Source organism: Anarhichas minor, unplaced genomic scaffold, assembly GCF_050575085.1.
Source record: "Anarhichas minor isolate MPS153535 unplaced genomic scaffold, ASM5057508v1 ptg000055l, whole genome shotgun sequence".
NCBI lineage: Eukaryota > Metazoa > Chordata > Actinopteri > Perciformes > Anarhichadidae > Anarhichas > Anarhichas minor.
The window spans coordinates 3,350,001-3,376,250 of NW_027466501.1; the positions used below are offsets into that span (position 1 = coordinate 3,350,001).

A 26,250-nucleotide genomic window follows, 5' to 3' on the forward strand; every position below is an offset into this window, starting at 1 on the left:
ATTCCCTTTTCTACACAAGAGCCAATCGACGGCAAGCGGGATGGGCAGAACGCAGTGACGTCAAAGCCCCCTTAACCCCCCCCCCCCCCCTTAGAAAACTAAGAAAACACACACAAACCCCTCCCCCCACTTCTGTTTGTTTTGCTGAGTTATTTGCCGTGACGTCTAACTCTGATTTAGTGTCATGTATATAATAGTAGCCGAGTAGTTGTATCAACATCTCAATGTATAGTCATCAACGACTGTCAAATGAAATAAAGAAAGTTCAATTACATAATATCTCAACGATATGTACTGTAGGTTTTCATATCTAACTGGATGAATAATAAATAATACATGCTCTGATAATACATAACTGTTATTTTCTCATTTAAGTAAAAATAAGGGCTGGATTTAAAAATGAAATACATAGAAACAGAAAGCTTTTGAATGATGTGCATCTTAAAATGAAGTACTTAATTAGAAAAAATGAATTGAACTGAATTGTTGTTGCCCCGCAGCTTTAAATTCAGTCCATTCAGGTGTGAAGTGAAGTCACCAAAACAAATATCCATATTCTTCTCATCTTCTAAAAAGGCTGCGTGTTTTTAAATGAGAACAGTGCCTTCCAGAAGAAAGAGCAATTATACATTTGGGTTTGGTGAATTTGCCAAGTTTGTACTTGTCCTCACTGAAAACCGCTTGCTACTTGTTGATTATATATTATGAAAGTATTCTATTGTTGATTTTTTTTTATTACAAAAACGACACACAATTAACACACTCACAAAAAAGCGTATAAGACCCAATGATAACGGCTACAGAATATGATAGGCCTACATGATTTATGTAGTAATATGGTAGCCTATATGGTCATATGTTTGTTTCTGCAGCGTGCAAATCTGCATAACGCATTGGGAAGCATCCTTCCTCTGTGGTTGCGCGCGCGCATCCTCGCGGGCTTGGCGAGAGTGGTCCTGATGCTGCGACTCGTGCGCGCGCGCATTACATCACTTCTCTCCAGCGTGATTGGCCGCGGGTCCACTCGTCCGCCCGCCGCGCAGCATCCGCAGCAGCGGCGTTTCAAAAATCCGCCTCGTCGTCGCCATCGACTGACCGGTTTGCGTTCGATTGGTGGTGTGCGCTTCTTCTCGTCCCTGCACTGGCGGCCCGTCTCCGAGGATGGCCGAGAGCGAGGCAGACACGCCGAGCACGCCGATCGAGTTTGAGAGCAAATACTTCGAGTATGATGGAGTGCGGCTGCCGCCCTTCTGCAGGGGGAAGATGGAGGAGATCGCTAACTTCTCCCTCAGAAGTAGCGACATATGGATCGTCACCTACCCGAAGTCAGGTAAACAAGCCTCTGCGTCACCACGGAGCTCTCCCCGTGCACCTTCACGTTTCTAGGGTGCCCTGTGCTGCATGCGGTGACTGCAGGCTGCCCTTGTGATTATCAAAGTTGCATATACATATAAATAATAGCACATTTACAATCAGTCATAGGGTTCGTTAAAGTTGCAAGTCAGGCCCGTGTTTCATGAACAGCACCGGGAGGGACATTTCATTTCTCTGTTTATATTACGCTCCTGCTGCGTTCAGTGCATCAGTTAGCTCTACGCTGGCCTTCATCAGCCACCATAATCATACGCGCCATAGGACATGGATGGAAGTTGGTGTTTACATCCAGCTTCGGTGTGTCGTGGCGCAGCGCTGCTGCAGGCCGGTGTACCGTGCGCGGTGATGCCGAGCTGTGCGTTGGGGTGGGTCCCGGGTCATGTGACGGCTGGTCGGCAGCTGGAGCACGCGGTCAGTGCATTGATTGTTGGTCGTGGGAATTGTATTCTGGTTTAGCGTCATATAACACCTGTACTGCAGAATGGAATAGATGACAATCATCAATGCATCAACAGGGAAATCAATCAACAGGAAACCTTAATTGATGGCATTTAAAAACACATTTTAATAATTTTAAATACATCTGAATATCTTATATATACTGTATATATATATTGTCAGTCTTACAAAAAAGAACGCTTCTCTAACTTTTATCCAGCATGCTTCCCATGGTCACTCCAGAAAGTGGTATAGTGCAATTAATCTGCGCATCTGTTGAGCTAATTGCTAACTCGCCAGCTGGTGCTGGTCAGCAACAATATACCTCCCATTCTCTCCATTTTTTCCTCTGTTTACTCTCCCTTTGTTACACAAAAAAAAACCGTGTTCAATAAGTTAATGAAGAATTGTGCAGACTTCACCCCTGTGAGTGAAATCACTAATTACAGCGAATATATTGGAGTTTTTCCACAAATTTTCCATTGTAATTTCTGGTGGGACCAGGCCTTTGGTTTGAGTATAATTGAAGTTATGTCGTTACATGATACTGTGAAAGAAAGCAGTAGAGCCAAACTCTCCCGAGTGTAATGGACAGTGCTGCTTCCTGTTCCTGCTTAGGTTTGGCCCCGCGAGCATAGATTTGTGCTGCATCCTCCGATTCCATCCAGAGAGACCTTGTGCTAACAGTACACATGGACTAATTTAAACTCTCCTGGAATTTAGTAATTCTCATGCTGTGGAAAGAAAAGTGAAATTCTTTAAATAATATCAAATAAAACCTGTAACCGTCTAGCCGGTGCACAAATTATACTTTTGCAAGTATTGCACTAAAGGATCAGTGCATTGGTTTTAATAGAAGTGGCCATATACCAGTGGTGGGTTGTCAGGGCCAGCAAGGCCTTCTCTGCTAGCCTAGACAGAATCACAAAGTTATAGCTATTTTATGATTCAATAATTTTTCGTAAATACACTACATGTATTATAATTTTTTTCCCCATTATCTTATTTTCTCATTGCACAGCTACTGTCTTCCTCAGTTGCTCTGCTTCCAGTGCAGCTTGTTTTAAGTAGAGCTTTTATCCAATCAGATTTCACCTCTGTGTCTCTAGGTAAGAAGAGAGGCCCGAGGCCTGCAGACTCACAAGTGAATCCCTTTGCACTTTAAGTGAATGGGGACGATATTGTTGATTGTCATAGTCTTTAACCAATCAGATCTTTAGTTTGACATGTTGGGCGTATTCTTTGACATGCCAGAGCCTTCTAGCTGGCCTAGCCATACGTGATTTGTCAGTGGGCTAGCATGACATGTTGGGCGGTGACAATCCCAATATCTGCTGCCTCTGAGCGGACATTTTCAGCCCTCAAACGCATTAAAACGTATTCAAGAAATACAACTGGGGAGGCTCGACTGTCTTCACTGGCGTCCATGAATCGAGAAGGACTTCTTACTGGAACTAAAACGCACGGATGTACTGAACAACCGTGAGATTAAACTCTTTATAATCAAAGAAAGAAGGATGGACTTTGTCTTTAAATAGTGAACAGTTGCTTTGGTAAGTTAACTGCTTTTGTTTTTGCATCTGCAGTAGCTTCAATATGCTTGTTTATATATTATTATTTGTACAACTTGTTTTTATGAAGATGGATTTTTGTTTGGTTTTATGTGATAGGAACCATTGTTACGTCCTATGTTGCTCTGGGGACACATTTAGTCGGTGCCAGTGTTGCCAACTTGGCAACTTTCTCGCTAAATCTGGCGACTTTCCGAACCCTCATGGAGACTTTTTTTGTCAAAAGCTACTAGTGACAAATCTAGTGACTTTTTCCGGTGTTGTTGGAGACTTTTCTGGTGTTTTGACTCTGACGTGAAAGCACGTATACCGTTCTGCACTGTCGTGAACGAGCAGCGGGTGCTGCCCTGAGCCCCCCCAAAGCACTCACAGGCGGTCACTCTCACAGCAGCCTCGCGCAGCAGTCCCAGCTGCAGTCAGAGAAGAGAGGAGACACACTCTCGACGTATTCATGTATCTGCACTCTGCAGTTAGTGTATTTATAGGTGTTGAGCTTCATTTTTACACGAAACAAATAATAACCGTCTGTGTTTCAGCTGCAGGACAGCAGTGAAGGCCCAGGTATAAAATGCACGGCCCGACACTGCCATATACAGACCTGTATCATAGCCAGATTATGAAATGACCAAAGAGTCACACCCAATCTCACATATTACTGAAATGTGCTTAATTCCAATCTCTTGCCTATACTCTCAACATGGCACAGCCAGCGTGGCTCTGTCAACAACGCAAAGTGGTAGGATTGGATAACAACATATGCAGAGGGAGAGTGACTTCATTCTCTGCTCAGGTAGACATTACCCCATTATGTCTTTATATAACTAATAGTCGTTTGCTGCTATATTAATACACTAAATATTGTATTGAGAACCTTCAAAGGTGCAGTGTGTAGTATCTAGCGATGAGGTTGCAGATTGCAACCTACTGAAACGTGTCCCGTATGCTACAGGTAGGAGAAGGTTGGCTGACGTGACAACGCAAAAAGACCCCTCTCAAGAGCCGGTGATTGGTTTGTCCATTCTGGGCTACCGTAGAAACACGGCGGCCAGCCCCGTGAAGAGGACGTATGTAGATATGAATGGCTCATTCTAGGGTAACGGAAACACAACTCTCGTTTTCAGGTGATTACACACTAAAGAAAACATATACTTATTAATATGACATTCCATTTCTGCCTCTAGCTCCTGCTAAATGCTACACACTGTTCCTTTAAAAGATCAACTCAGATGTTTCCAGAGAACAATGACTCACAACCAGTGAAGGTTGTTTCACCAGTCATCCTCCATAACTCATCTCACCTTCGACGGTCAGGTCATCCCCCTCTCCTCCACAGTCACTAATCTGGGAGTTAGGTTTGACTCATACCTGACCTTTAATGACCATATAAAACACCTGTGCAAAACCTCGTTTTATCATCTCAAAAACATCTCCAAACTCCGCCCCACTTTAACCCTGCAGATGCAGAGAAGCTCGTCCACGCCTTTATCTCCTCAAGACTGGACTACTGTAACTCACTATTCACTGGGATCACTGCCAAGAACATCCAGAAGCTGCAATACATTCAAAACAGCGCTGCCAGGATCCTGATGAGAGTCCGGAAGTATGAGCACATAACACCCATTCTGCACTCACTACACTGGCTCCCTGTCCCATTCCGGATTGACTACAAAGTCCTACTACTCACACATAAATGCATAAATGGACACGCACCTCCCTACCTACAATAACTCATCACTCCCCAAATCTCCACCCGCACCCTCAGATCATCAAACAGCTCGCTCCTCCGGGTCCCCAACACCAAGCTCCGCACCATGGGTGACCGGGCCTTTGGCTCGGCAGCACCGCGCCTATGGAACAGCCTCCCTGACCACCTAAGGGCAACACAGACACTGCTCTCTTTTAAAACTGACCTAAAAACAGGAAGGCGTTTCTGACCTAAATCACTGTCAGTTATTTCTTTTGTGTTTCTGTTCATTCACTTTTTTTATGCTTAGTTATTTTATTATAGTTTGTTTTAACTATGTTTTAACTATGTTTTTTTACTATGTACTGGCTCTGTGGCACTCTGAGAATTTTTTAATGAAAAGTGCGTTACAAATATAATGCATTATTATTATTATTGTGATGCTGCAGTGCTGTGAGGGCCATTGGCTCATAAGCAACGCTCTCGGCCAATGGGATTTGCGAGATTCTTTAAGCTGAAGGGGGGCTAGAGTGCGGGCTGCCCTACCGTTCATGATAGCAGTGTATTTATGACTGTTTTGACATCAGCCATACGCTCAGTCATGTCTCCCTGCAGGCAGCACACACAGTCACACATGAATAACAGAGGGTTGGAAACTGAAGCACCAACATAGAGGAGAGAGCGTCCTCTCTGCTCTGGCTGCATGCTGTGCCAAGCAGAGATTTGCAATATAAAAATGATGCAAATTTAAAGAGGCACTCGATTTTGCATTTTATGGGGAGTATGACTCAGCCTGTGAAAATAGTTTAACAGTGTAATGTCTTCTGAGGCACTGGAGGAGCTCTCTGCAGTCTGAGAAAGTAACCCTGATGATGTCATTAGGGTTATCTCAGCTCAGACTTGTCTACGAGAATTTCTACAAACGGGAACCTCGGACTTGGAGTTTGAATCATGTGGAGCATCTAATGAAAGCCAGGGCTGGACTGGCCATCTGAGCACGCTCAGCTGAGAGGTTGTGTCGTCCCGAGTAGAGAGCGGAGGGTCGTCTTCAGTGTTGAGAATACAGAGGTTCCCAAAACTATTCTGCAGCGCCCACATTTTGTAGATACAAATATTTGGTTCCAGTCCAGCCCTGATAAAAACTAATACTAATTGCATTATGGGAAGTCTTTTTTTTCTTGACCCTAGTAGGCTACAAGTCAGAAAGTCATGCTGCATCAATTTGGACCATTCCTTCATTCATTTTTTGCAATAACCCCTTTAAACAACATGATGAGAGAAAGCTGTACCTTTACTTATGTCCCTACCAATATTTTGGGGGACAGAATTGTCCCTACCAATGTTTTGAGAGGACAGAATTGTCCCACCAATTCTTTGGGAGGACAGAATTGTCCCTACAAATATTATCTTCATATAGAGAACATGTTATCTATATGAGTGAAGTCATATTAGAGAAGTTTTTTCTCTTTGGGTTTTCCACCTTCTGATAAAGAGCAGCGCACAGCCGCTTATCAAAGTTTGCCTCTCACAGAGACAGTATTAGTCACAACAACAGATAGATCTGCACAATAAATGAAACATTGCGTTAGTTCACGCAGGACACGGAAGTCATACTGTAACCATCTGACAGCCAGCCTATTGAATCATTGTTTGTAATCGGTCACACACCAATCACAGTCCACTCTCACCTAAAGGAGGACCATTTAAATATGACTCCCTCCTCACTGATTCTTTCTACACCAATGCTGTTACAGACCGTACTGCTGGCAAAGCTTTGCCTCCTCCACCCCAGCCTCCACCCTTTTTTTGTTCAGAGTTCATTTTGCAAAGCAAATGGTTGAAATGGTATTCAAAGTTTTACTATGGGATGATAGTATATAAAACATTTGTGAAATGTTTTATGGGTTCTTGTTTTAAAATGGATCAGCTGGAAACGTTTAAAAAAATCAGCTGGACAGCGTTGTGCAACTGGCTAGAAATGAGAAGTTGCTTTTGTCTGCCTCTGTCTAAAATCAGGAACACTGGGTTTTAAACACTAGAATTCCAGTAAATCTGTTTTGCCCGTGTCAAACGCATTAAACTGGACGCTTTCATGCAAAATACATCATGACTGGTGCAAATGACAAATAAAAGTTTTCTTTATTTATTCTTGCATGGTTCATTTGGCTTCACGGCCAGCATGTGGCCAGCCTGAGGCCGCGCACACACACACACACATCATCTTCTTCTAAGAACAAATGCCCCTTTTCTAGAGAACATTGGCAGGATTTCAGGTTAATAGCTTATTAAAAAAAAGCTAGTAATGTTGAATTTACCACACTTTATTACCATAAAATCCAGAGCCGTGATCCCTCTGCTCAGTGTCCTTCAGGTTTCACATGGGTGTTCTGATAGCAGCCTCCAGCTTTCATTTCATTGCCTTTTTAAACTTGTGTTTTCCCAAAACTTGCGGAACCAAAAAACAGTGATGAGATGACACGGACTGCTTTAATGCAGGCATTGATTGGTATTTAGTTGATGAGTGACGACTGTTGGTAAGAACAGCAGGTTTGGGATTGAATCGCCTAGAAAATACTTTTTTGTCTAGTTGCATTGTAGGTAACGTATAATGATTTATCTGCTTCTGTAGCATTGATTTTAATGGGTGGGGTTGGTGTCCCGCAACGTTTCCTCATATAACAGTTCATATGATATCTTACGAAAAAAATACTTCAAAAGTCCAGCAACACGTGTCGATTTTCGCTCGTTACATGCATACCGTCTTTTTATTCAAAACAAACTTCTGTCTACACATGAAACAACTAAATTAGATTTAGGCAATTTAGTTGGATTAATGAAAACATCGTGGTTTAAATTCAGATAACTACGGAAGTGGCGTTACTGACGTACTGGTTACGTGACAAATAAATCAACTTCTCCTTTCACATGAGGCATGAACAGCCATATTCTGGGTGAAAGACCTGTTTTTGTTGGACCCGTCCACATCCCCTCCCACCAGCTTTGTGTGGGGTTTTGTGGTCTCTATACGTCCTGGTTTATGATTACGTGAATTACATACAAATTGATTTTGTGGGACATCTACGAATTACAGCGCAGTATGAGAACAGCCTGTGTCCTCTTGCGCTGGCAAATTTTTCTCTTTCACATACAAAGACCATGTTTGGCCCATGTGTGATCCCAAGAGTTGTGTTGAAACACTCTTTCAGCTAACATTACAACAGTTAGTTTGACTTTTATTCTGTCCAATTTTTATTAAAGCTGAAGTTGATTTTAGATTTATTAGATTTGCTCAAACTGTCAAACTGTCGTACAAACGACAAATACCACCGCTCCCCAAGAAAAACAACCAATCAGAGCCGAGGAGTCTCTAACAGAGCTGTCAAACCCTGCTGGTGAATTCCGATCAAACTGTCAAACTAGGCAGAACTGAACAAATATGTATCCAGATTCTATTTCTGCATTACCTATTTTTCAAATGTTTTGAGAAACATATAGCTACTGTTTAGCTGTTTAGCGGAGCTTGGTTTTAGCTACACAGCATTCCCACTTGCAAAAATCAATCTGGCAAATGCCATTATGAGCACTAAAAAGAGGCAGATCACGGATTATCTGTGTCATGTACTGCTGTCAACAATAAGTGACAGTTTGAGCAAATATAATAAAAGTACATTTTTACCAACTGCAGCTTTAAGCTCACCTGTTGTACAACCGCTTTCCTTATTCTCTTCCTGTCCTCCGGCTCTCTCCTTTCTCCCTCTAGGAACGAGTCTACTTCAGGAGATCGTGTATCTGGTGAGTCAGGGGGCAGACCCAGATGAGATCGGCCTTATGAACATCGACGAACAGCTGCCTGTCTTAGAGTACCCCCAACCCGGCCTGGACATCATACAGGTACTGCAGCTGAAACCTGGGTAGCATTCACTCAGTTCTTTAGCTCACTCAATCATTTTAGGACTGCAGAGGAGTTTCTGGGTCTGTGAGGCGTCTGGCAAAGTTGTTGCGGGAATGCCTTTTTGCTGGGTGTAGCAGCATTACAACAATGTGAAACATGAGCAGAAGCTGGTCTCAATTTGAAACTGGGCACAATCAAAACAAGGACAGCCTCGCTCGCAATCACAAGAACTGTGTTTTCTGAATAGCTTGTGTTAATCTGGAAGTTCTTTACGTAAATCAGATCTTAAACTCTTAACCTTATCTACAATCTTAATATTTTGAAGGAATTTCAAACCTGTAAACACCCAACTAATCCTGTTACCACTTCTTACAGAAGCGATTCTACGCTTTAAGGTCAAATGACTGATAGTGGGGACTGTGACAAACAAAATCCCTGCTTGAGCTACAAATGAATAGCAGAGAGCGTGACGGTGTGGTATTTGAAAGATGTAGGCAAGATAAAGGATCCTGTTTTTCTTTGCAAACTTATGTACATAAAAACAGGTGCATGCACACTTTAAAGTCTCGTACCTTTTAGCAAAGGAATGGCTGTGATGACCAATATTCCCACATTGGTTTAAGTTCCATTTTTGTTATTACCTGACCAAATGCACCTTTAATACTCATACAGTTGTAGAGGAAATAAATTGGCCAAATAACATAGTGATATAAACACCACATACAGAGCAACACACAGAGTGTTAGTGTTGCGGCTAGCTGGAACTTGCAACATCACATGCTACTGTATAACAGAAAACAAGGAACACAAATGCAGATATACAGTAAGTCAGATGCAGAGAAACATTTACAAGTTGTCAAACTTCAATAAGAACTTCTCAAACACATCATCATCTCCATTTGGATTTTAAGAGTTAATTTATTGACCCTTTTATTAATAATCCATCGATCTGGATCAATGTATCGATTCAGTGATCTACGAACCAATATCACCGATGCAAAGTGAAAACATGACGCGCCTTTATTTTGAAATTCCAATGACATGTTTGTGTTACCGATTTCCGTCCAAGTGCACTTCCTTACTACAGAGCCCAGTAATAACACTGTCAAATAATATTTTAGTTGCTTTTTGTGAGTCGATATATCAGACTTTATGGTGTCAGCGAATATCGTATCGCTGTCCAAAGAATCAATTTAATATTGAATTATGATGAAACTTGTGATTGACCCCCCTCATACTTTTATAATGTGGAATCAAATGGCCAGGCTGAGCATATTACTCGAGCTAAAACGTTTATCGCATTTTCCAAGAAGCAGAGCTACAGGTTTTGTGTAAAGTGTGTTACTGTTTTTCAGTAGGTAAGAGAAGACACACCTGGCAGCCCCGGAGCATCCTGCAGGACTGATAAGTGAATACAGATTAAAGAAAAAAAACTCCTTTCTGTTTCCACAGGAGCTGACGTCCCCTCGTCTGATCAAAAGCCATCTTCCCTATCGATTCCTGCCGACAGCCATGCACAACGGGGAGGCCAAGGTCAGCCCGCCGGGACAGCACATATACAGTAGCCGCGACTTTTCGTCGCATTATGCTAATTAAGACGTTTTCAGATTTCTTAGCTATGTTTTGAGGTGGGTGTCAGGTATTGAAAAAAAAAAAATCTTGCTTGGACTCTTACTACATTTAATAGCATCAGATTAGTTCAGGCAGAACGCTGAAGTATTGGGATCAATAAAGAATAAGTAGAATAACTAAACAAGACATTGAAATTAGAAAGCAATATATGGTGCAATACCCATGAATGTTTTGTATGTATTTTAAATATGTAATATAATATTTTATTAGTATATTATAGTATATTTATTTATATATTTTGTATGTATTTTTTATTTAATTTATATATATATGTAGTCCATTTCTTTGTTTATTATTAGGATAACTAAACAATAATTAAGATAATTGTATATCTATATCTATGTATATACTATATTTATAAAGTTATTATTTTGTTTGTAAAAAATAATTAATTAAGATAATTATATATATATTCATTTAAGATAAATAAAGCAGGCTGTATGATACATCATACAAACAAAAACAAAAAAAACTGATGATTGTTTCATCAGTTTTTACGATTTGTATTGTCTTCTTTAGTTCAGTAATCTAGTCTCTACTATAGCTACCATTCTACAGGACTGCACTCCAACAGCAGCACTTCAATTGTCTGACTGTAGTGCGTATTTGCTGTGGTTCTCCTCCAGGTGATCTACATGGCTCGTAACCCTAAGGACCTGGTGGTGTCCTACTACCAGTTCCACCGTTCTCTCAGGACCATGAGCTACCGGGGAACCTTCCAGGAGTTCTGCCGGCGCTTCATGAATGACAAGCGTAAGTATGCCGGCGAATGGAGGACTGGGACACCGTGACCTCCCATGTGGTTTTAAGTCGGTACCCTTTACTGTTCTGTCTCCAGGCTACTATCAGTTCATCCAGCTGCTCTGTGTGTGTCTCTCTCTCTCAAAGTGGGATATGGTTCCTGGTTTGAACATGTTCAAGAATTTTGGGAACATCGTATCGACTCTAATGTCCTCTTCTTGAAATATGAAGACATGTACAAGGTAAGGTCCTCACTGCCTCTTGCTTTTTTTTTTAAGCTGTTGTCTGCTTGCTCTTACTTTGACATTATGTAACTGCAGGTCATCGCCCAGAAAGGCCTTTATGAGGACCAGAGTCCTCTGACTCTTTGGTGTCTTTAGAAAGACAGTAAACTTCTCCAGTGGAGCTGCTGCTGTACTGGTGAATGTGACTGTGTATGTAGTGCAGTTCTCTGTGGGAATTTACCTTTTAACATGCATTTATAGAGAAGAGAATTTCAGTACAAGCCCTGCAATAAAATAGGTGATGAGAAGTTAGTTTAATTAATTCTCCAAACCTGAAACCCTCAGAGAAGAGTTTCAAAGCGGAAGGGCCTTGATTATAAAATCCCGTAAGATTTTAGTTATATTCAATATTTGAAACGTATAAATGTTAAATACAAACCGCTGCAAACGGCCACTCCTTTGCACTCCTACTACTGAAATGTCTGAAAATAAACTTCATGGTTTATAGAACTGGAAAAAGTTTCATGCTTTATTCATAAAATGCACAATACCTCATATACGAGCTTATCTGCTACACTAAGTGACATGTTCCACCCAAATCTACATCTGCTGTCAAAGGTAAAGAAAACCCCACCCCCATCATTTCCCTACAGCCGTGACCTTTTTTATCTCTTAGTTTATACCTCTTTTCGCACAACGTGGCAGACTCGTGTATCCTGAACATTCTTGTGTAAAACTCCCCAGTCAAAGGCTTTTTCTCAGAATAGATTTCTTAGAAGTGAAGAGATAAGTCACAATTCAGTTTACTTTTGGTATTTAATAAAAAAGAAAACACAACTTCATTTTTCAGATGCACAGTGTATGAATAAAGAAACAATCCACTCTTTATTGTATGCCATTTGAAACATAACAGAGATGCTGGTTATTTATCTTCTACTATATATGTAGGAGCCATTAGTTATGTCTGTGTATTATATGTTTGAATTAGGAGCCTATCTCAGGTTGACCATGGGTGGCAGTGTGGAGTATTGCGGCAGGTAATTAATATATGGGGCACAGGTGCAACTGACAGGTAATGAGGAATGGGTGACGGGGAGATCGCATGGTTTTTACCGCAAAACCAGACACACCAGAGGGAGACCAGGAAGCTAAGTGATATCAAGTTGTAATGTCAATTGTTTACTCTAATTAAATGGGAACCTCACCCAAAGACACGAAAAGCCTGGAATCTTTATGTCAAAGCGAGTACGAGAACACGATCTTCTCCCGCACCCAGCCGAGTGGCTAGTTACAGGAATCAGTCACTACAATATATACTAACTTTTTAAATGATTAAACTGCATGGAATTTGTCTGTGTATTAGAAATGTATGTAATTGTTTTAGAGGCTTTAGACAAAATATGAAAATATAAAATGTAGGCAAATCCATATATTGTCCCGACCTTCCGGTTCCCCCTCAAGTAAACACTGTTAGCTCTAGCACTGTTGCCATTGTTTGAACCGTTAGCTGCAAGCCGCTGGCTCAGCCGTCACCATGTTGAGAGCCGTGTAGAGACAATAGATATGCTCTAAATTCCGTATTGAGCACCTTTAAAGGAATAGTTTGACACTTTGGGAAATGCACTTATTTGTTTTTTTGCCAAGAGTTAGCTAAAATTATATCTAAATAGGAAGCTACAGTCAGATAGCCTTGCATAGCCAGACCTTTCTCCACAGCACTTTGTCCGCTCTAAAGAAATGTCTGCCTCCTCACATTATCATTCTGGTATGGTCGAAAAAAACACACGCTCTGGCTTGTTTGTATTACTTTTAACCGATCACAATAGTCAGGATGCGGCGCCCTTGCAAAATATAAAGCGCAGATAGCAAAAGGGGAGATTACCGCATGAAATATGCAGCCAATGGTTCCCATCGGTCTCAACTGTGTAAACTCTGTTTACTGCTAATTAGTAAATGTTCGCATCCTAATACGCTAAACCAAGATGTTGACATATACCTGCTAAACATCAGCATGTTAACTTTGTCGAGGTACCGGTAACCAGACTTGTTTAGGTCTAATGCCCTGACCAACGGGTTGTCCTGGCCCTAACTACCCGAGCTCAATGCCTAACCTTAACCAATTGGGTCTTGCCAAGAAATGAGGTGTTATTCATATCTATGCGTCATTGTGAGCATGTTTGCATACTGAATTTAGAAATTAGCTCAAAGCACCGCTGTGCCTAGAACAGCATCGCAGAGCTTCTAGCATGGCTGCAGACCTGAATGAAAGCTAACATTTGTAATGTTATGTTAGTGTTGTGTTAATATTCATCCATCCATCCATCCATTTTCCTCCGCTTATCCGGGGTCGGGTCGCGGTGGCAGCAGGCCAAGCAGGCTGACCCAGACCTCCCTCTCACCGGCAACATTTTCCAGCTCATTCTGGGGGATCCCGAGGCGTTCCCAGGCCAGCTGGGAGATGTAATCTCTCCAGCGTGTTCTGGGTCTTCCCCGGGGTCTCTTCTCAGTTGGACGTGCCTGGAAAACCTCCAGTGGGAGGCGTCCAGGAGGCATCCTAATTAGATGCCCGAACCACCTCAGCTGACTCCTTTCGACGCGAAGGAGTAGCGGCTCGACTCCAAGCTCCCTCCTGATGACAGAGCTCCTTACCCTATCTCTAAGGCTGAGCCCGGCCACCCTACGGAGGAAACTCATTCCGGCCGCTTGTAGCCGCGACCTTGTCCTTTCGGTCACGACCCAGAGTTCGTGACCATAGGTGAGGGTAGGAACGTAGACCGAGTGGTAAATTGAGAGCTTTGCCTTCCGGCTCAGCTCCCTCTTCACCAAGACGGTCCGGTGCAGCGCCTGCTTTACTGCTGCAGCCGCACCGATCCGCCTGTCGATCTCCCGCTCCATCTTACCCTCACTCGTGAACAAGACCCCGAGATACTTAAACTCCTTCGCTTGAGTTAGGCACTCCGTCCCCACCTGGAGGGAGCAATCCACCGGTTTCCGGCAGAGAACCATGGCCTCAGATTTGGAGGTGCTAACTCTCATCCCCGCCGCTTCACACTCGGCTGCAAACCGCCCCAGTGAATGCTGGAGGTCATGATCCGAGGAGGCTAACAGGACCACATCATCTGCAAACAGCAGAGAGGCGATCCCGAGACCCCCGAACCTGACGTTCTCTGCCCCGAGGCTGCGCCTAGATATCCTGTCCATGAAAGTCACGAACAAGACCGGTGAGAAAGGGCAGCCCTGGCGGAGGCCAACACCCACCGGGAACGTGTCTGACTTATTACCGAGAATGCGGACACAGCTCCTACTGCAGTCGTACAGAGACCGGATCGCCCGTTGTAACGGGTCCGGCACCTCATACTCCCGCAGCACCCCCCACAAGAACCCCCGAGGGACCCGGTCGAAAGCCTTCTCCAAGTCCACAAAGCACATGTAGACTGGTTGGGCAAACTCCCAGAACCCCTCCAGTAGTCTTGCGAGGGTAAAGAGCTGGTCCACTGTTCCATGGCCGGGACGGAATCCGCACTGCTCCTCTTGAATCCGAGGTTCGACAAGCGGTCGGAGCCTCCTTTCCAGCACCCTGGCATAAGCCTTCCCCGGGAGGCTGAGTAGTGTGATACCCCGGTAATTCGAGCACACTCTCCGGTCCCCCTTTTTGAAGATGGGAACCACCACCCCGGTCTGCCATTCCATGGGCACTGATCCCGACCCCCATGCGACATTGAAGAGGCGTGTCAGCCAGGACAGCCCAACTATGTCCAGCGCTTTCAGCATCTCAGGGCGGATCTCATCCACCCCAGGCGCCTTGCCACCAAGGAGCTTTTTAACTACCTCAGCAACCTCTACCAGGGATATGGGTGAGCCTCCCCCTAGGTCCTCAGGCGCTGCCTCCTCTGCAGAGGACATGTTGGTCAGGTTTAGGAGTTCCTCAAAGTGCTCTTTCCACCGCCCGACGATGTCCCCCATCCGGGTTAGCAGTTCCCCCCCCCCCCCCTGCTGAGAACAGCCTGGGGTAAGCCCTGCTTTCCCTTCCTGAGCCGTCGGATGGTTTGCCAGAACCTCCTTGAGGCCAACCGAAAGTCCTTCTCCATGGCCTCCCCAAACTCCTCCCATGCCCGAGTTTTAGCATTCGCGACCACCGCAGCTGCAGCCCTTCTGGCCTGCCGGTACCTGTCAGCTGCTTCAGGAGACCCCTGGGCCAACCAGGCCTTGAAGGTCTCCTTCAGCTTGACGGCTTCCCTCACCTCCGGTGTCCACCACCGGGTTCTCGGGTTGCCGCCACGACAGGCACCGATGACCTTCCGGCCACAGCTCCTAGCGGCCGCGTCCACAATAGAGGCTTTGAACATGGTCCATTCGGATTCCGTGTCCCCAACCTCCCTCGGGATGTGTGAGAAGTTCTTCCGGAGGTGGGAGTTAAAGACCTCCCGGACAGGGTCCTCCACCAGACGTTCCCAGTTCACCCTCACTACACGTTTGGGCTTGCCGGGTCTTTCCAACCGGTTCCCCTGCCATCTGATCCAACTCACCACCAGGTGGTGATCAGTTGACAGCTCTGCTCCTCTCTTCACCCGAGTGTCCAAGACATACGGCCGCAAATCAAATGATACGATTACAAAGTCAATCATTGATCTCCGGCCTAAGGTGTTCTGGTACCAGGTACACTTATGAGCCACCTTATGTTCGAACATAGTGTTCGTTATGGCCAAACCGTGGCAAGCACAGAAGTCCAATAACAAAACACCATTCGGGTTCAGATCGGGCAAGCCGTTCCTCCCAATCACCCCCCGCCAGGTTTCTCCGTCATTGCTCACGTGAGTGTTGAAGTCCCCCAGGAGAACTATGGAGTCGGTAGGCGGCGCCCTTTCCAGGACCCCTCCCACCGACTCCAAGAAGGCCGGATACTCCGAACTGCTGTTTGGTGCATAAGCACAAACCACAGTCAGGGCCTTGCTCCCCGCAACCCGGGGAGAACTCCAACACAGCGGCGCTCAGCCGGGGGCTCGTGAGTATCCCCACTCCCGCCCGGCGCCTCTCACCCTGGGCAACTCCGGAAAAGGACAAAGTCCAACCCCTCTCCAGGAGCTTGGTTCCAGAGCCAACGCTGTGTGTGGAGGTGAGTCCAACTATATCTAGCTGGTATCACTCCACCTCCTGCACCAGCTCCGGCTCTTTCCCCGCTAGCGAGGTGACGTTCCACGTCCCTAGAGCTAGTCTATGCTGCCGGCGATCGGCATGCCCAGGCCTCCCGCCCGACCTGCCGCCCGGTCTGCATTGCACCCGACCACGATGCTTGTCCCTGCGGGTGGTTAGTCGACAGGGTGGCTGCTCCATGGTGTTTCTTCAGGCTGAGCCCGACCGGGCCCCATGGGCAAAGGCCCGGCCACCAGACGCTCGCCTACGAGCTCCCCTCCTGGGTCTGGCTCCGGGAGGGTGCCCCGGTTTCCCTGGTCCGGGCGAGGTGACCGTAGTCCGTGGGCTGCTTATCATTAGGGTCGTTTTGAACCGTTCTTAGTCTGGGCTCTCCCCTGAAACCTGTTTGCCTTGGGAGACCGTACCAGGGGCTAATGCCCCGGACAACATAGCACCCAGGATCACTGAGCCACTCAAACTCCTCCACCACGTTAAGGTGGCGATTTGCGGAGGAGCTAAGGTGGCGATTCATTATCACTATTATTGTGTACATTTTTATTTTGATTCTCTGGTAACATTGTTTTCTTGAAACTTTCATGCCAATAAAGCCACATTGAATTGATTGGAGTTTACCATCACAGTTTCATAACCCAGGGCTGTAAACTGAGCCTTTATGTTTCACTGTTCCTACACAGAGCTGTACATTTTGTCCTCACAGCTGTCATATGTTTACAGTTAGTGTGTCTCGCCTTTGTGCCACATATAGATTGTGTAATCTTAGGGAACTGTGTGTTCTCCAGAGTCGTGGGTGGATGCTGTTTGGGGAAACAGAATCATGGCCTTGTTGTTATTCAAGAATTCAAGAGGGAGGCAGTTTTCTCTGTATTTGCGTGCAGTTATTGCTTTCATTTCTCTTTTTTCAATATCCTCTTCCCCTTCGGCTCTGTCCATTCCAGGATCCGGGGACATTGGTGGAACAGTTAGCCCGGTTCCTGGGTGTTTCCTGCGACAAGGCCCAGCTGGAGGGCATGGTGGAGAGCTGCAACCAGCTCATCGAGCAGTGCAGCAACTCGGAGGCACTGTCCATCTGCAGGGGTGAGTGGGAGAGGAAACACGTCACTGCTCAGTTCCTATCTCGGACAACTTTCTGGCTCTCTGAGGTCCGACTTGAGAGGTCTGAAAGAGCTTTTGTTGTAGACGATGAGATGATCCACCAAATGTGTCTTTTTTATTACACTTTCACTGCATCTGATGTTCTTATACTTTAATTCCTTCAGTTTATGATTTTACAGTTGGTGTCCCATGATCTCTCTTAATCTTGTTGTGCAGTGTTTTTCATCACCACACCATCTTGTAAGGACAGGCACTCGACTAACCCAATGAACATTTCAGATTTAGTCAATCAGTTTCTGAATTATTTTCAAGATCCCAAACTATTATTTGCAAAACACCAAATAAATCGGCCTGAATTATAGAGAAACATGTAAAAGAATCATCTAGAAAGGACAAGGTCGCGGCTACAAGCGGCCAAAATGAGTTTCCTCCGTAGGGTGGCCGGGCTCAGCCTTAGAGATAGGATAAGGAGCTCGGACATCAGGAGGGAACTTGGAGTTGAGCCGCTACTCCTTCGCGTCGAAAGGAGTCAGCTGAGGTGGTTCGGGCATCTAATCAGGATGCCTCCGGGACGCCTCCCACTGGAGGTTTTCCGGGCACGTCCAACTGGGAGGAGACACCGAGGAAGACCCAGAACACGCTGGAGGGATTACATCTCCCAGCTGGCCTGGGAACGCCTCGGGATCCCCCAGAATGAGCTGGAAAATGTTGCGCGGGAGAGGGAAGTCTGGGTCAGCCTGCTTGGCCTGCTGCCACCGTGACCCGACCCCGGATAAGCGGAGGAAAATGGATGGATGGATGGATGGATGAATGTTTTAATAAGAGACGTACTTCCTATCCTACGAAAAACGTTCTCCTTATTTTTTCCTCCGTTTTTCTACAAAAGTCCAGCAACACGTGTGATTTCCGCTCATTTATATGTATACAGGCGGTTCAAAATACCCTTCCATCTTCACAGGAAACAACTTAGTTAGGTTTAGGCAACAGAACTACTTAATTAGATCTAGGAGAAAGTCAGTCAGTCAAAAATAAATGCGGCCATCACATTTGTTAATGTATACATTTTTAATAAATAAAATAATTAAGTTCCATGTTCAGCCATCTATTATTCCATTACTTTTCCTGGTGTTTTAGGATTTTGCTGTGGTATCGTTTCACTATTGGTATCAATATATATAGGCAGGGTTCATTTTCAAACTGGTAGTGACATCACTTTTATCAGACTTCTCACAGCTACTTCTGGGGCCACTGAAGGCTTTGTACAACTGTATTTTATTTTATTTTTTTTACACATGTAGTGGTACTTTCCAAGGCCTATAAACAGACTGTGTAAAATCAATATTCTTCATTCACACTTGATAATTGGTTGTTTTGCCTAATATACACAATTAAGGACAAAAAGACATTCTGGTATTAAGATTTTCAGTGTTTCTCAGAATACAATACAATAGAACATTTACGTCAAGGATTGTATTAGAGTTTTGCTTTTCAGGCTTAGGTTTGTGTGTAAAATGAGTCTGTCTGCCTGTCACCACATGTGATTGGTCCCATTGCATGTACGCATCGGCACAATGTGCATCATTACCGATAAATTCACCAACAGGGCATATGGTTAGCAGTGCGTCATAATATCACAAGTACTTTTACTGAGTTAATTCTTTGTTTAAAAAGAGAAGTAATAGATGACGAATTCCTAATCAAGCCCTGTAGGAAGGCAGATGCGTACGCATAGAAACAGTATAATATAAACATTTCAAAATAATGTGGTTATAATGTTTTCTGAAGCAGTTATTGTGTGTATAAACTGAAGATTTGTTAATGATATTAACAGTAAACAGAAAATAAATGGTTATTTGCACGTGGTCTGTGGAGATTGGCCTGGACTAACGTTAGTGTCCCGGCCTTAATCCTTTTCCCATTCTGACCCTCATTGTGAGTGTGTGGAGAAAATGTATGTCAAATTATACATTTCAAATCAAGCCGACTACTCTGTACTCTCATGCAATGAATCAATTTTGCGGAACAGAAAAGACACAAATGCAGCAAACGATAAACATTACGAGAAAAACACAAGTTATAGTCTGCTTTAAATTTCCATGAACACAATAAATTCAACGAATGCAATTCCTGGAGGACTGGACGATTTGTCTTTCCTTATTTGAAGGAGATTCTTTCTCACAGGAGCTGCTCACATATAGAACAAACCAGTATTACATACAGAATGTATGTCCTATGTATGAGGCTTAACTATACAGTCAGAGAAAGATGATGCTGAGAGGAGTGAAAGCATCAGTGTAGTTCCTCTCTTAGATCAGGATGATCTCATGAAGATATTTAATAGGTAGCAGGGAGGAAGAGAGAAAATAAATCACAAATAATACATATTTTCTTTTGTTTTGGAATCCTCTAGTCTAGTGGTGTCTATCCATGCAGTTTTGGTTGAATGTGTATTCTTTTTGGGACACTGTCTCTGAAACACCTGTCTCCACCCCAAAACAATGGTGATCACAGCAAAAAAAGCAACTTCTCTTTTAAAAGACTGTTTGTCTGTTCAATCCACAGCTCTTCACTGAGAGCTCACTGGACCCATTTCTACCAAAGAAATAGTCCCTCTGAAAACTGACAAAGTTTGGTGCAACTTTGGTGTTGCACCAAATTATGAATTTCAGCCATATTGTCACGATAAACAATCTTATCCTACTTCCCTCATTGCTGTAGCAGCTGTTGCCAGAAATGGTTCCTCCATAAATTTGAGATGGGTCACAGATTTTCCGCTGTAAAGTCATAAATCCACGTCGTACATATAGAGGGTCGCGCATTTTGAGAAAGCATAAACTGCAGTATCTATCTATCTATCTAAACTGAGACAATGTTAAATTGGTAAACTTCAAATGAATCAACTCCTAATCCTTACAGAGCTAGCATAACCAAGAGTCTCTTAGTCATGAACAGATGTTAATGTTGTTTACAGGCAAGCAAATGATCCAATATATACGGAGAATGAATATAAATTTACTTAAATTGAGTTGTTTTTTCAAGGGACTTCCTCTGGAAATCACTAACTGCTTCTAAATATTGACTAAACCCACGGCCGTGAGATGGTGTATGGGGAGTTATCTGAGGTTGTTGACCTGTAGTGAAGTGTGGAGGGTTTAAGTGGGTCAGGACGATGAATGGAAACTCTGATATATACTGTGCAGCGTGCGTAATGACATTATAATTACACCAGGATTAGACGGACAGGGTCTGTAAAACAGGCAAGAGTCTGTAAAACAGTTTTACAATATTATTTTCCCTTTTGAATATCCCAGATGGAACACACACACATTGGGATCAGTGTCAGACAATGTCAAGTCAGGACTTTAACCCGCCAGACTGAGCCGAGCAGGTGGCTTTTGGAACAATTCTATAGGAGACACTGTTTACACATCGAGTCCTTACACTGGAACACTAGTCGATATAGGCTCTAACACACTTCAACCCCTTATTGACCTTGTTATACAACACCTTAGGCGGGGGATGTATTTGCATGTATTCATCATTCACCCATTCACACCCATACACTGATGGGAGGGGCTACCATGCAAAGTGCCACCAGGTGCCACCTGCCCATCAGGACTATCTATCTAACATGTACACAACATTCATACACCGTAGGCTACGGTAGAAATTTGGGGTTAAGTGCCTTGCCCAAGGACACATCGTCATGGACTAGCGGAGCCGGGGATCGAACCGCCAATCCTCTAATTGAAGGACGACCTTGCTCTACCACGGAGCCACAGCCTTCATGGCTACACAAATGTAATCTTATTCTTCTCCTTCTTAATCTCGGCAAACCAGCTAGAGGCGCATAACGCCACAAACAGGACTGTGGTATTGAATGAAACCGGAGCGTGACCATTGCTGACGTCCACATAGGGCGTTATTTACGTCAAGCCGCTTAAAGCGGACCCTCGCAGATGCATGCAGAAAGTATGAATCTGTGATTGGCTGATAAGTGAGCGGACTGTGACAACACCACTGCCATGAAAGGTGAAATTAGAAAATAAAACTGCACTTAAAAGTGTCATTGTGAAATATAAACAGATTGAGAATAAAATGGAAATGGTGGTGATCCAATACAATAAAATCCCAAAACCAATTATATGATTATTTTTTTAATAAATTCCTTTTTTGTATGTATTTAATATTTAACACTTCAGGCCTCCATAAATATCTAAATAGGTCATGGGATCTTCAATTGCGTGTTCATGGATTAGATGGTTTGACATGAATATAGCCCCACCATGTGGCTACATGTTGCATCTACACCACTGATAGCGTTTCAGCTATGGATTCTATAATAAGTTATTTAAACTAGCAGTCTGCTTTGATTTAACCCTCTTTGACTCATTTATGTTTATCCCCTGATTATTCATTCCCTTTTGGTTTATGTCACCATTCCTATTTTGATTTGGATGTTTTACTTATGGTTTCTGTTGTTTTTCTTTTCAGTTTCCCCATCTGATTCTTTTTCTTTTAGTGCATGGAAGTCTGGTGTCTGGTGTGCTAATAGGCTTAACACACAGCTGACAGCAGTCAGTCTGATCTGTCTCACACATCTGTAGCCCACAGCAGGTGAGTCAGAGCCACAGCAGGCTGCACTCACTGCAGCTGAGTCGTGAGAGTTTACCTGGGTTTCACATTACCTTCATCATGCAGGAGACTGAGGACAAGTAACGCCGTCATAACAGGAAGGAGGACAGGACTCGATGAATTCATTACGCTTGTAAATGAAGAACAAATCCGTTTTTTTGTAGTATTAGTAGTAGTATATGTATGTTATTCTGCCATCACACATGATACAATAAATGTAGCCTGTATACAATCTAGTATACAATATGACTGAAAAGGCACAGGCAGAAGAACAATGCTCAAATATGTCTATCCTACATTCTTATCAATTTAAGCTAACTTCAAGGAAATTAAATAATTAGTGCTGGGCAAGTTAATGCGTTAATTTCGCGTTAACGCATTAATTAATTAACGCCGACAATTATTTTATCGCGCGTTAACGCATTTTTAAAATTTATTATAATTTTTTTTTAAATTGAAAGACAAGAGACAAACATATACATGACAACAAGAGGATGACAAAAACAGTGGGATAAAAACCAGCAAACATCCTATAGTCAGTAATTTTAGTGCACCTATATGCTGAAATTCACGGTAAACGCATTTAAACGGCACAGATCGGGAGCGAGCGAAAGACTTTGAAAGTTAGCTGAAAGATTAACGTGAGACAACATCCGGTTTCTTCAGACGAACATCCGGTTTTCAGAATAAGATGCCAACAAAGTATGAATTATATTCACATTAAGTATAAAACATACCTGCATCTCGTGAACCAAATGTTATTGCCCTTTTGTTCATATAGCAGTACTTTTAAAATAAAAGTGCGCAATACACTACTTTTGAATTCATTATTGAACTTTGCCATAACAATGCGATTAATCGCGATTAATCGCAAAAAATCCATGCGATTAATCGCGATTAAATATTTTAATCGTTGCCCAGCACTAGAAATAATACATTTTTAAAATAATTTAATAATATGACATACATGTGGTATAGTGAATCTCACCGCTCATGATCCATTAAATGAAAAATAAAAAAATCTGAATACAAGAAAAAAAATGATTAGAATGACAACAAATTTGTAGATGACAGTGACGTGTCGGAAAGCTCAAATTATTTTCTCTTGTCCTTTGACAAATTCTTCATTCCTGTTACGACTTTTTGTTGGAAAAAACAGTGTTCCAATAAGTTCCAATCTTATTATTTTGGATATAAGTGTTGTCCTGTCCTGTTGTGTTACTGGTAACACTGGTTTTAGTATTTAATGGAATGGACGGTTATTCTCGTGTTGGTTTGTTTGATTATTTTCAAATTGTGTAACGAAACCAGGTATGGATTGCTCTCAAAACTGAGCAGGATACTTGAGATTGTGCCTGCTTCATCCATCCGACCACACTCTGTGTGGCCTGAGCACAATGTTTCTATAGTGAACTAGTACTGGCCCCTGATTTGCTGTGTGGTGATTTGATTAAACACAAAAATAAAATAAAGGAAATACCGTTTAACTCGTGCACACAGTGTGTGATGGTCACAGAAATGCATGGCCGCATCAATCAGACTCCTGCCAGTACCCTCGACGTGCGTGAATATGCGAGGGCCCGATCAATGCTGCTTGCAGCTTTAATTAAAATAAAACTTTTCTTTTAAGGAGCCAGTAACAAAGCAAGACCCACCTTAAGGCCTTCATCGTGTCAGCTGATATTGTGCTTCAGTGGGTCATATTCACGTACAAACTCTCTATTGAATTAGCACAATAAAGCACTCACACAGGAAGTCCACAGCTTTTAGGGCCCCTGTGATTTAACTCTGGGGCCTTGGGGCAGTTGTCCTGTGAATAATCCAGCTTTGTCTAAGATGAAGAAATGAATCAGCGAGTCTTGGCTGTTGGATCACTCTCAGCTACATGTTTCTTAAGCCCGTCGCCCCCAAATTTGGGGGCTCTCGGGCTCAGAACCCCTCAAACTCAAATGCGGAAAATAGCATGATTATTAGCCAGTAGTGTGGACGTGGCTACTTTTTTTTTTGGATGAAACAGCAACGTATGGGCAACACCATCATATAAGTCACTTCTTACACACTCCAAACACAACTATAGGCTACTCATATAAGCATAAAAAAATCGTGGCATAAAAGCACCAAATCCTGGCCAGAAATCGGCGTTATGAGTACCGCAAATCAATGTTTGTACCCTGATGCTAGCGGCTACCAAGTCATGCAATGCATTTAATAGCATTAGCACACGTGGCCAAACACGTAACTAACTTCTGTTTTCCGATCCGTATGAACACTGGACAGTTGTGAGTGGTCAAACGTACCTTCGTGCTGCCCTCCGCCGAAAAAAATCGTAGGTATGCGCCCAAGTTTTATGAAAAATATGGATAATAACGTCGCAGAATTTCCGTTTCAAAGCTGTAGTCATTGTTGCCAACTGCATACTGTTGACTTCCGACCTGTTTCCAGAATAAGAGCGGTCAAGCAGGCTTGGGCGAGTGGTCAGATTTCCTGCGAGCGGAAATTTACGCCGGGGTACACGGCGTCACTTCTGGCAACTTTATTGCTTGAAACTTTTGCCGATCACCACCAAATTCGACAGAGGCCTTCCTGAGACTCTGACGCGTCGAAGGAGGGGTTATTTTCTGAAATTGACCGAGGATAGGCTGAGATCCAGCCACATACACACACATGAACTGAGAAAATCCTACAGATGACAGCCAAAACAGGCTCTGATGATGTTATGAATATGAATATGATTCCTATTATCTGTATTTGGATGTATTGAATCATATGAGTGATAAAGAAAGTGAAATATATAGTTATATAGTATATAAAAGTACAATGTAAGAGCTGCAACAGCTGGTTCGAAAATGATGACCTCGCTTGACCGCTTTCTACTAAAGCCTCTTATTCTTCACTTTATTCCACTTTATTCCACTTTAACCTTTATTAAATAACTACTGATCAGTTATGCTATGACTTGGGAAAGTTTTAGGGAGCTAGCTGCATTATTTCAATAACCTTTTATCAATGAAAGTGCATTTTTTCCAGGCGAACCTGAATATTTTCAATTTGAGCTGTGTAATGTCTTATTTTACTATATTAACCAGCAACATATACACAATATTACCTTTCTAAACTATCTCACAGGTGTTGTGATCTGATTATATCAACAAAAATTATTAAAATCGACCTTGTAGTTACAGAACTATGGTCAGTTTTGTAGGGCTATGCCATTTTCGCTCAGAGACCTACAAATCGGCTCCGAGCTTAAGAGGTTTTAAAATGTGTCCCTCTCCCTGTATGTCCACTCTGCAGGTCGCGCGGGTCTGTGGAAGGACGTCTTCACGGTGTCCATGAACGAGAAGTTTGATGCCGTGTACAGACAGAAGATGGGCAAGTCCGACCTGACCTTTGACTTCTGCCTGTGAGGAGCGCCCGACCCTCCTCCTCCCCACCCCCCCCCACTGATCCACTCCAGTTCAAAAAATACCACACGCTCCTACGTCTCCATCTAGTCGATCAGTCTGAAGTTCAATGGTTACAGTCTGACAGCGGGATTACACAGCGAGACTTTTTCTCCAGAATGCAACCTGTCTCAAGTCAATGCGTCATCAAAAGTCCCGCCCTCGTGGAGTAATGAAAATTATTTCAGATTCATTCGGAATTTGTTGAAATGTTTCAATCAGTAGTTCAACCAAACCTCCCTCAGCCCCTACCTCCACAGTACGTTCCCTCTGCTACGTCTGTATATGTGTATATACTAACCAGGGTTCGACCGATATCGGTTTTTAAAGGCCGATACCAATACCGAGCTGAAGTATTGGTCAACGTTTATAT

The 26,250-nt window shown here is 43.4% G+C and overlaps 1 protein-coding gene across 1 annotated transcript; it reads left to right on the plus strand.

Moving 5' to 3' along the window:
* Positions 1–1,161: 1,161 nt before the first annotated feature.
* sult4a1 (sulfotransferase family 4A, member 1) lies at positions 1,162–25,841 on the plus strand. The gene is made up of 7 exons (XM_076076283.1): positions 1,162–1,330; positions 8,828–8,958; positions 10,412–10,492; positions 11,218–11,344; positions 11,480–11,574; positions 17,643–17,781; positions 25,729–25,841. The coding sequence occupies exons 1-7, from the start codon at positions 1,162–1,164 to the stop codon at positions 25,839–25,841; spliced, it is 855 nt and encodes a 284-aa protein (XP_075932398.1).
* Positions 25,842–26,250: the final 409 nt, after the last annotated feature.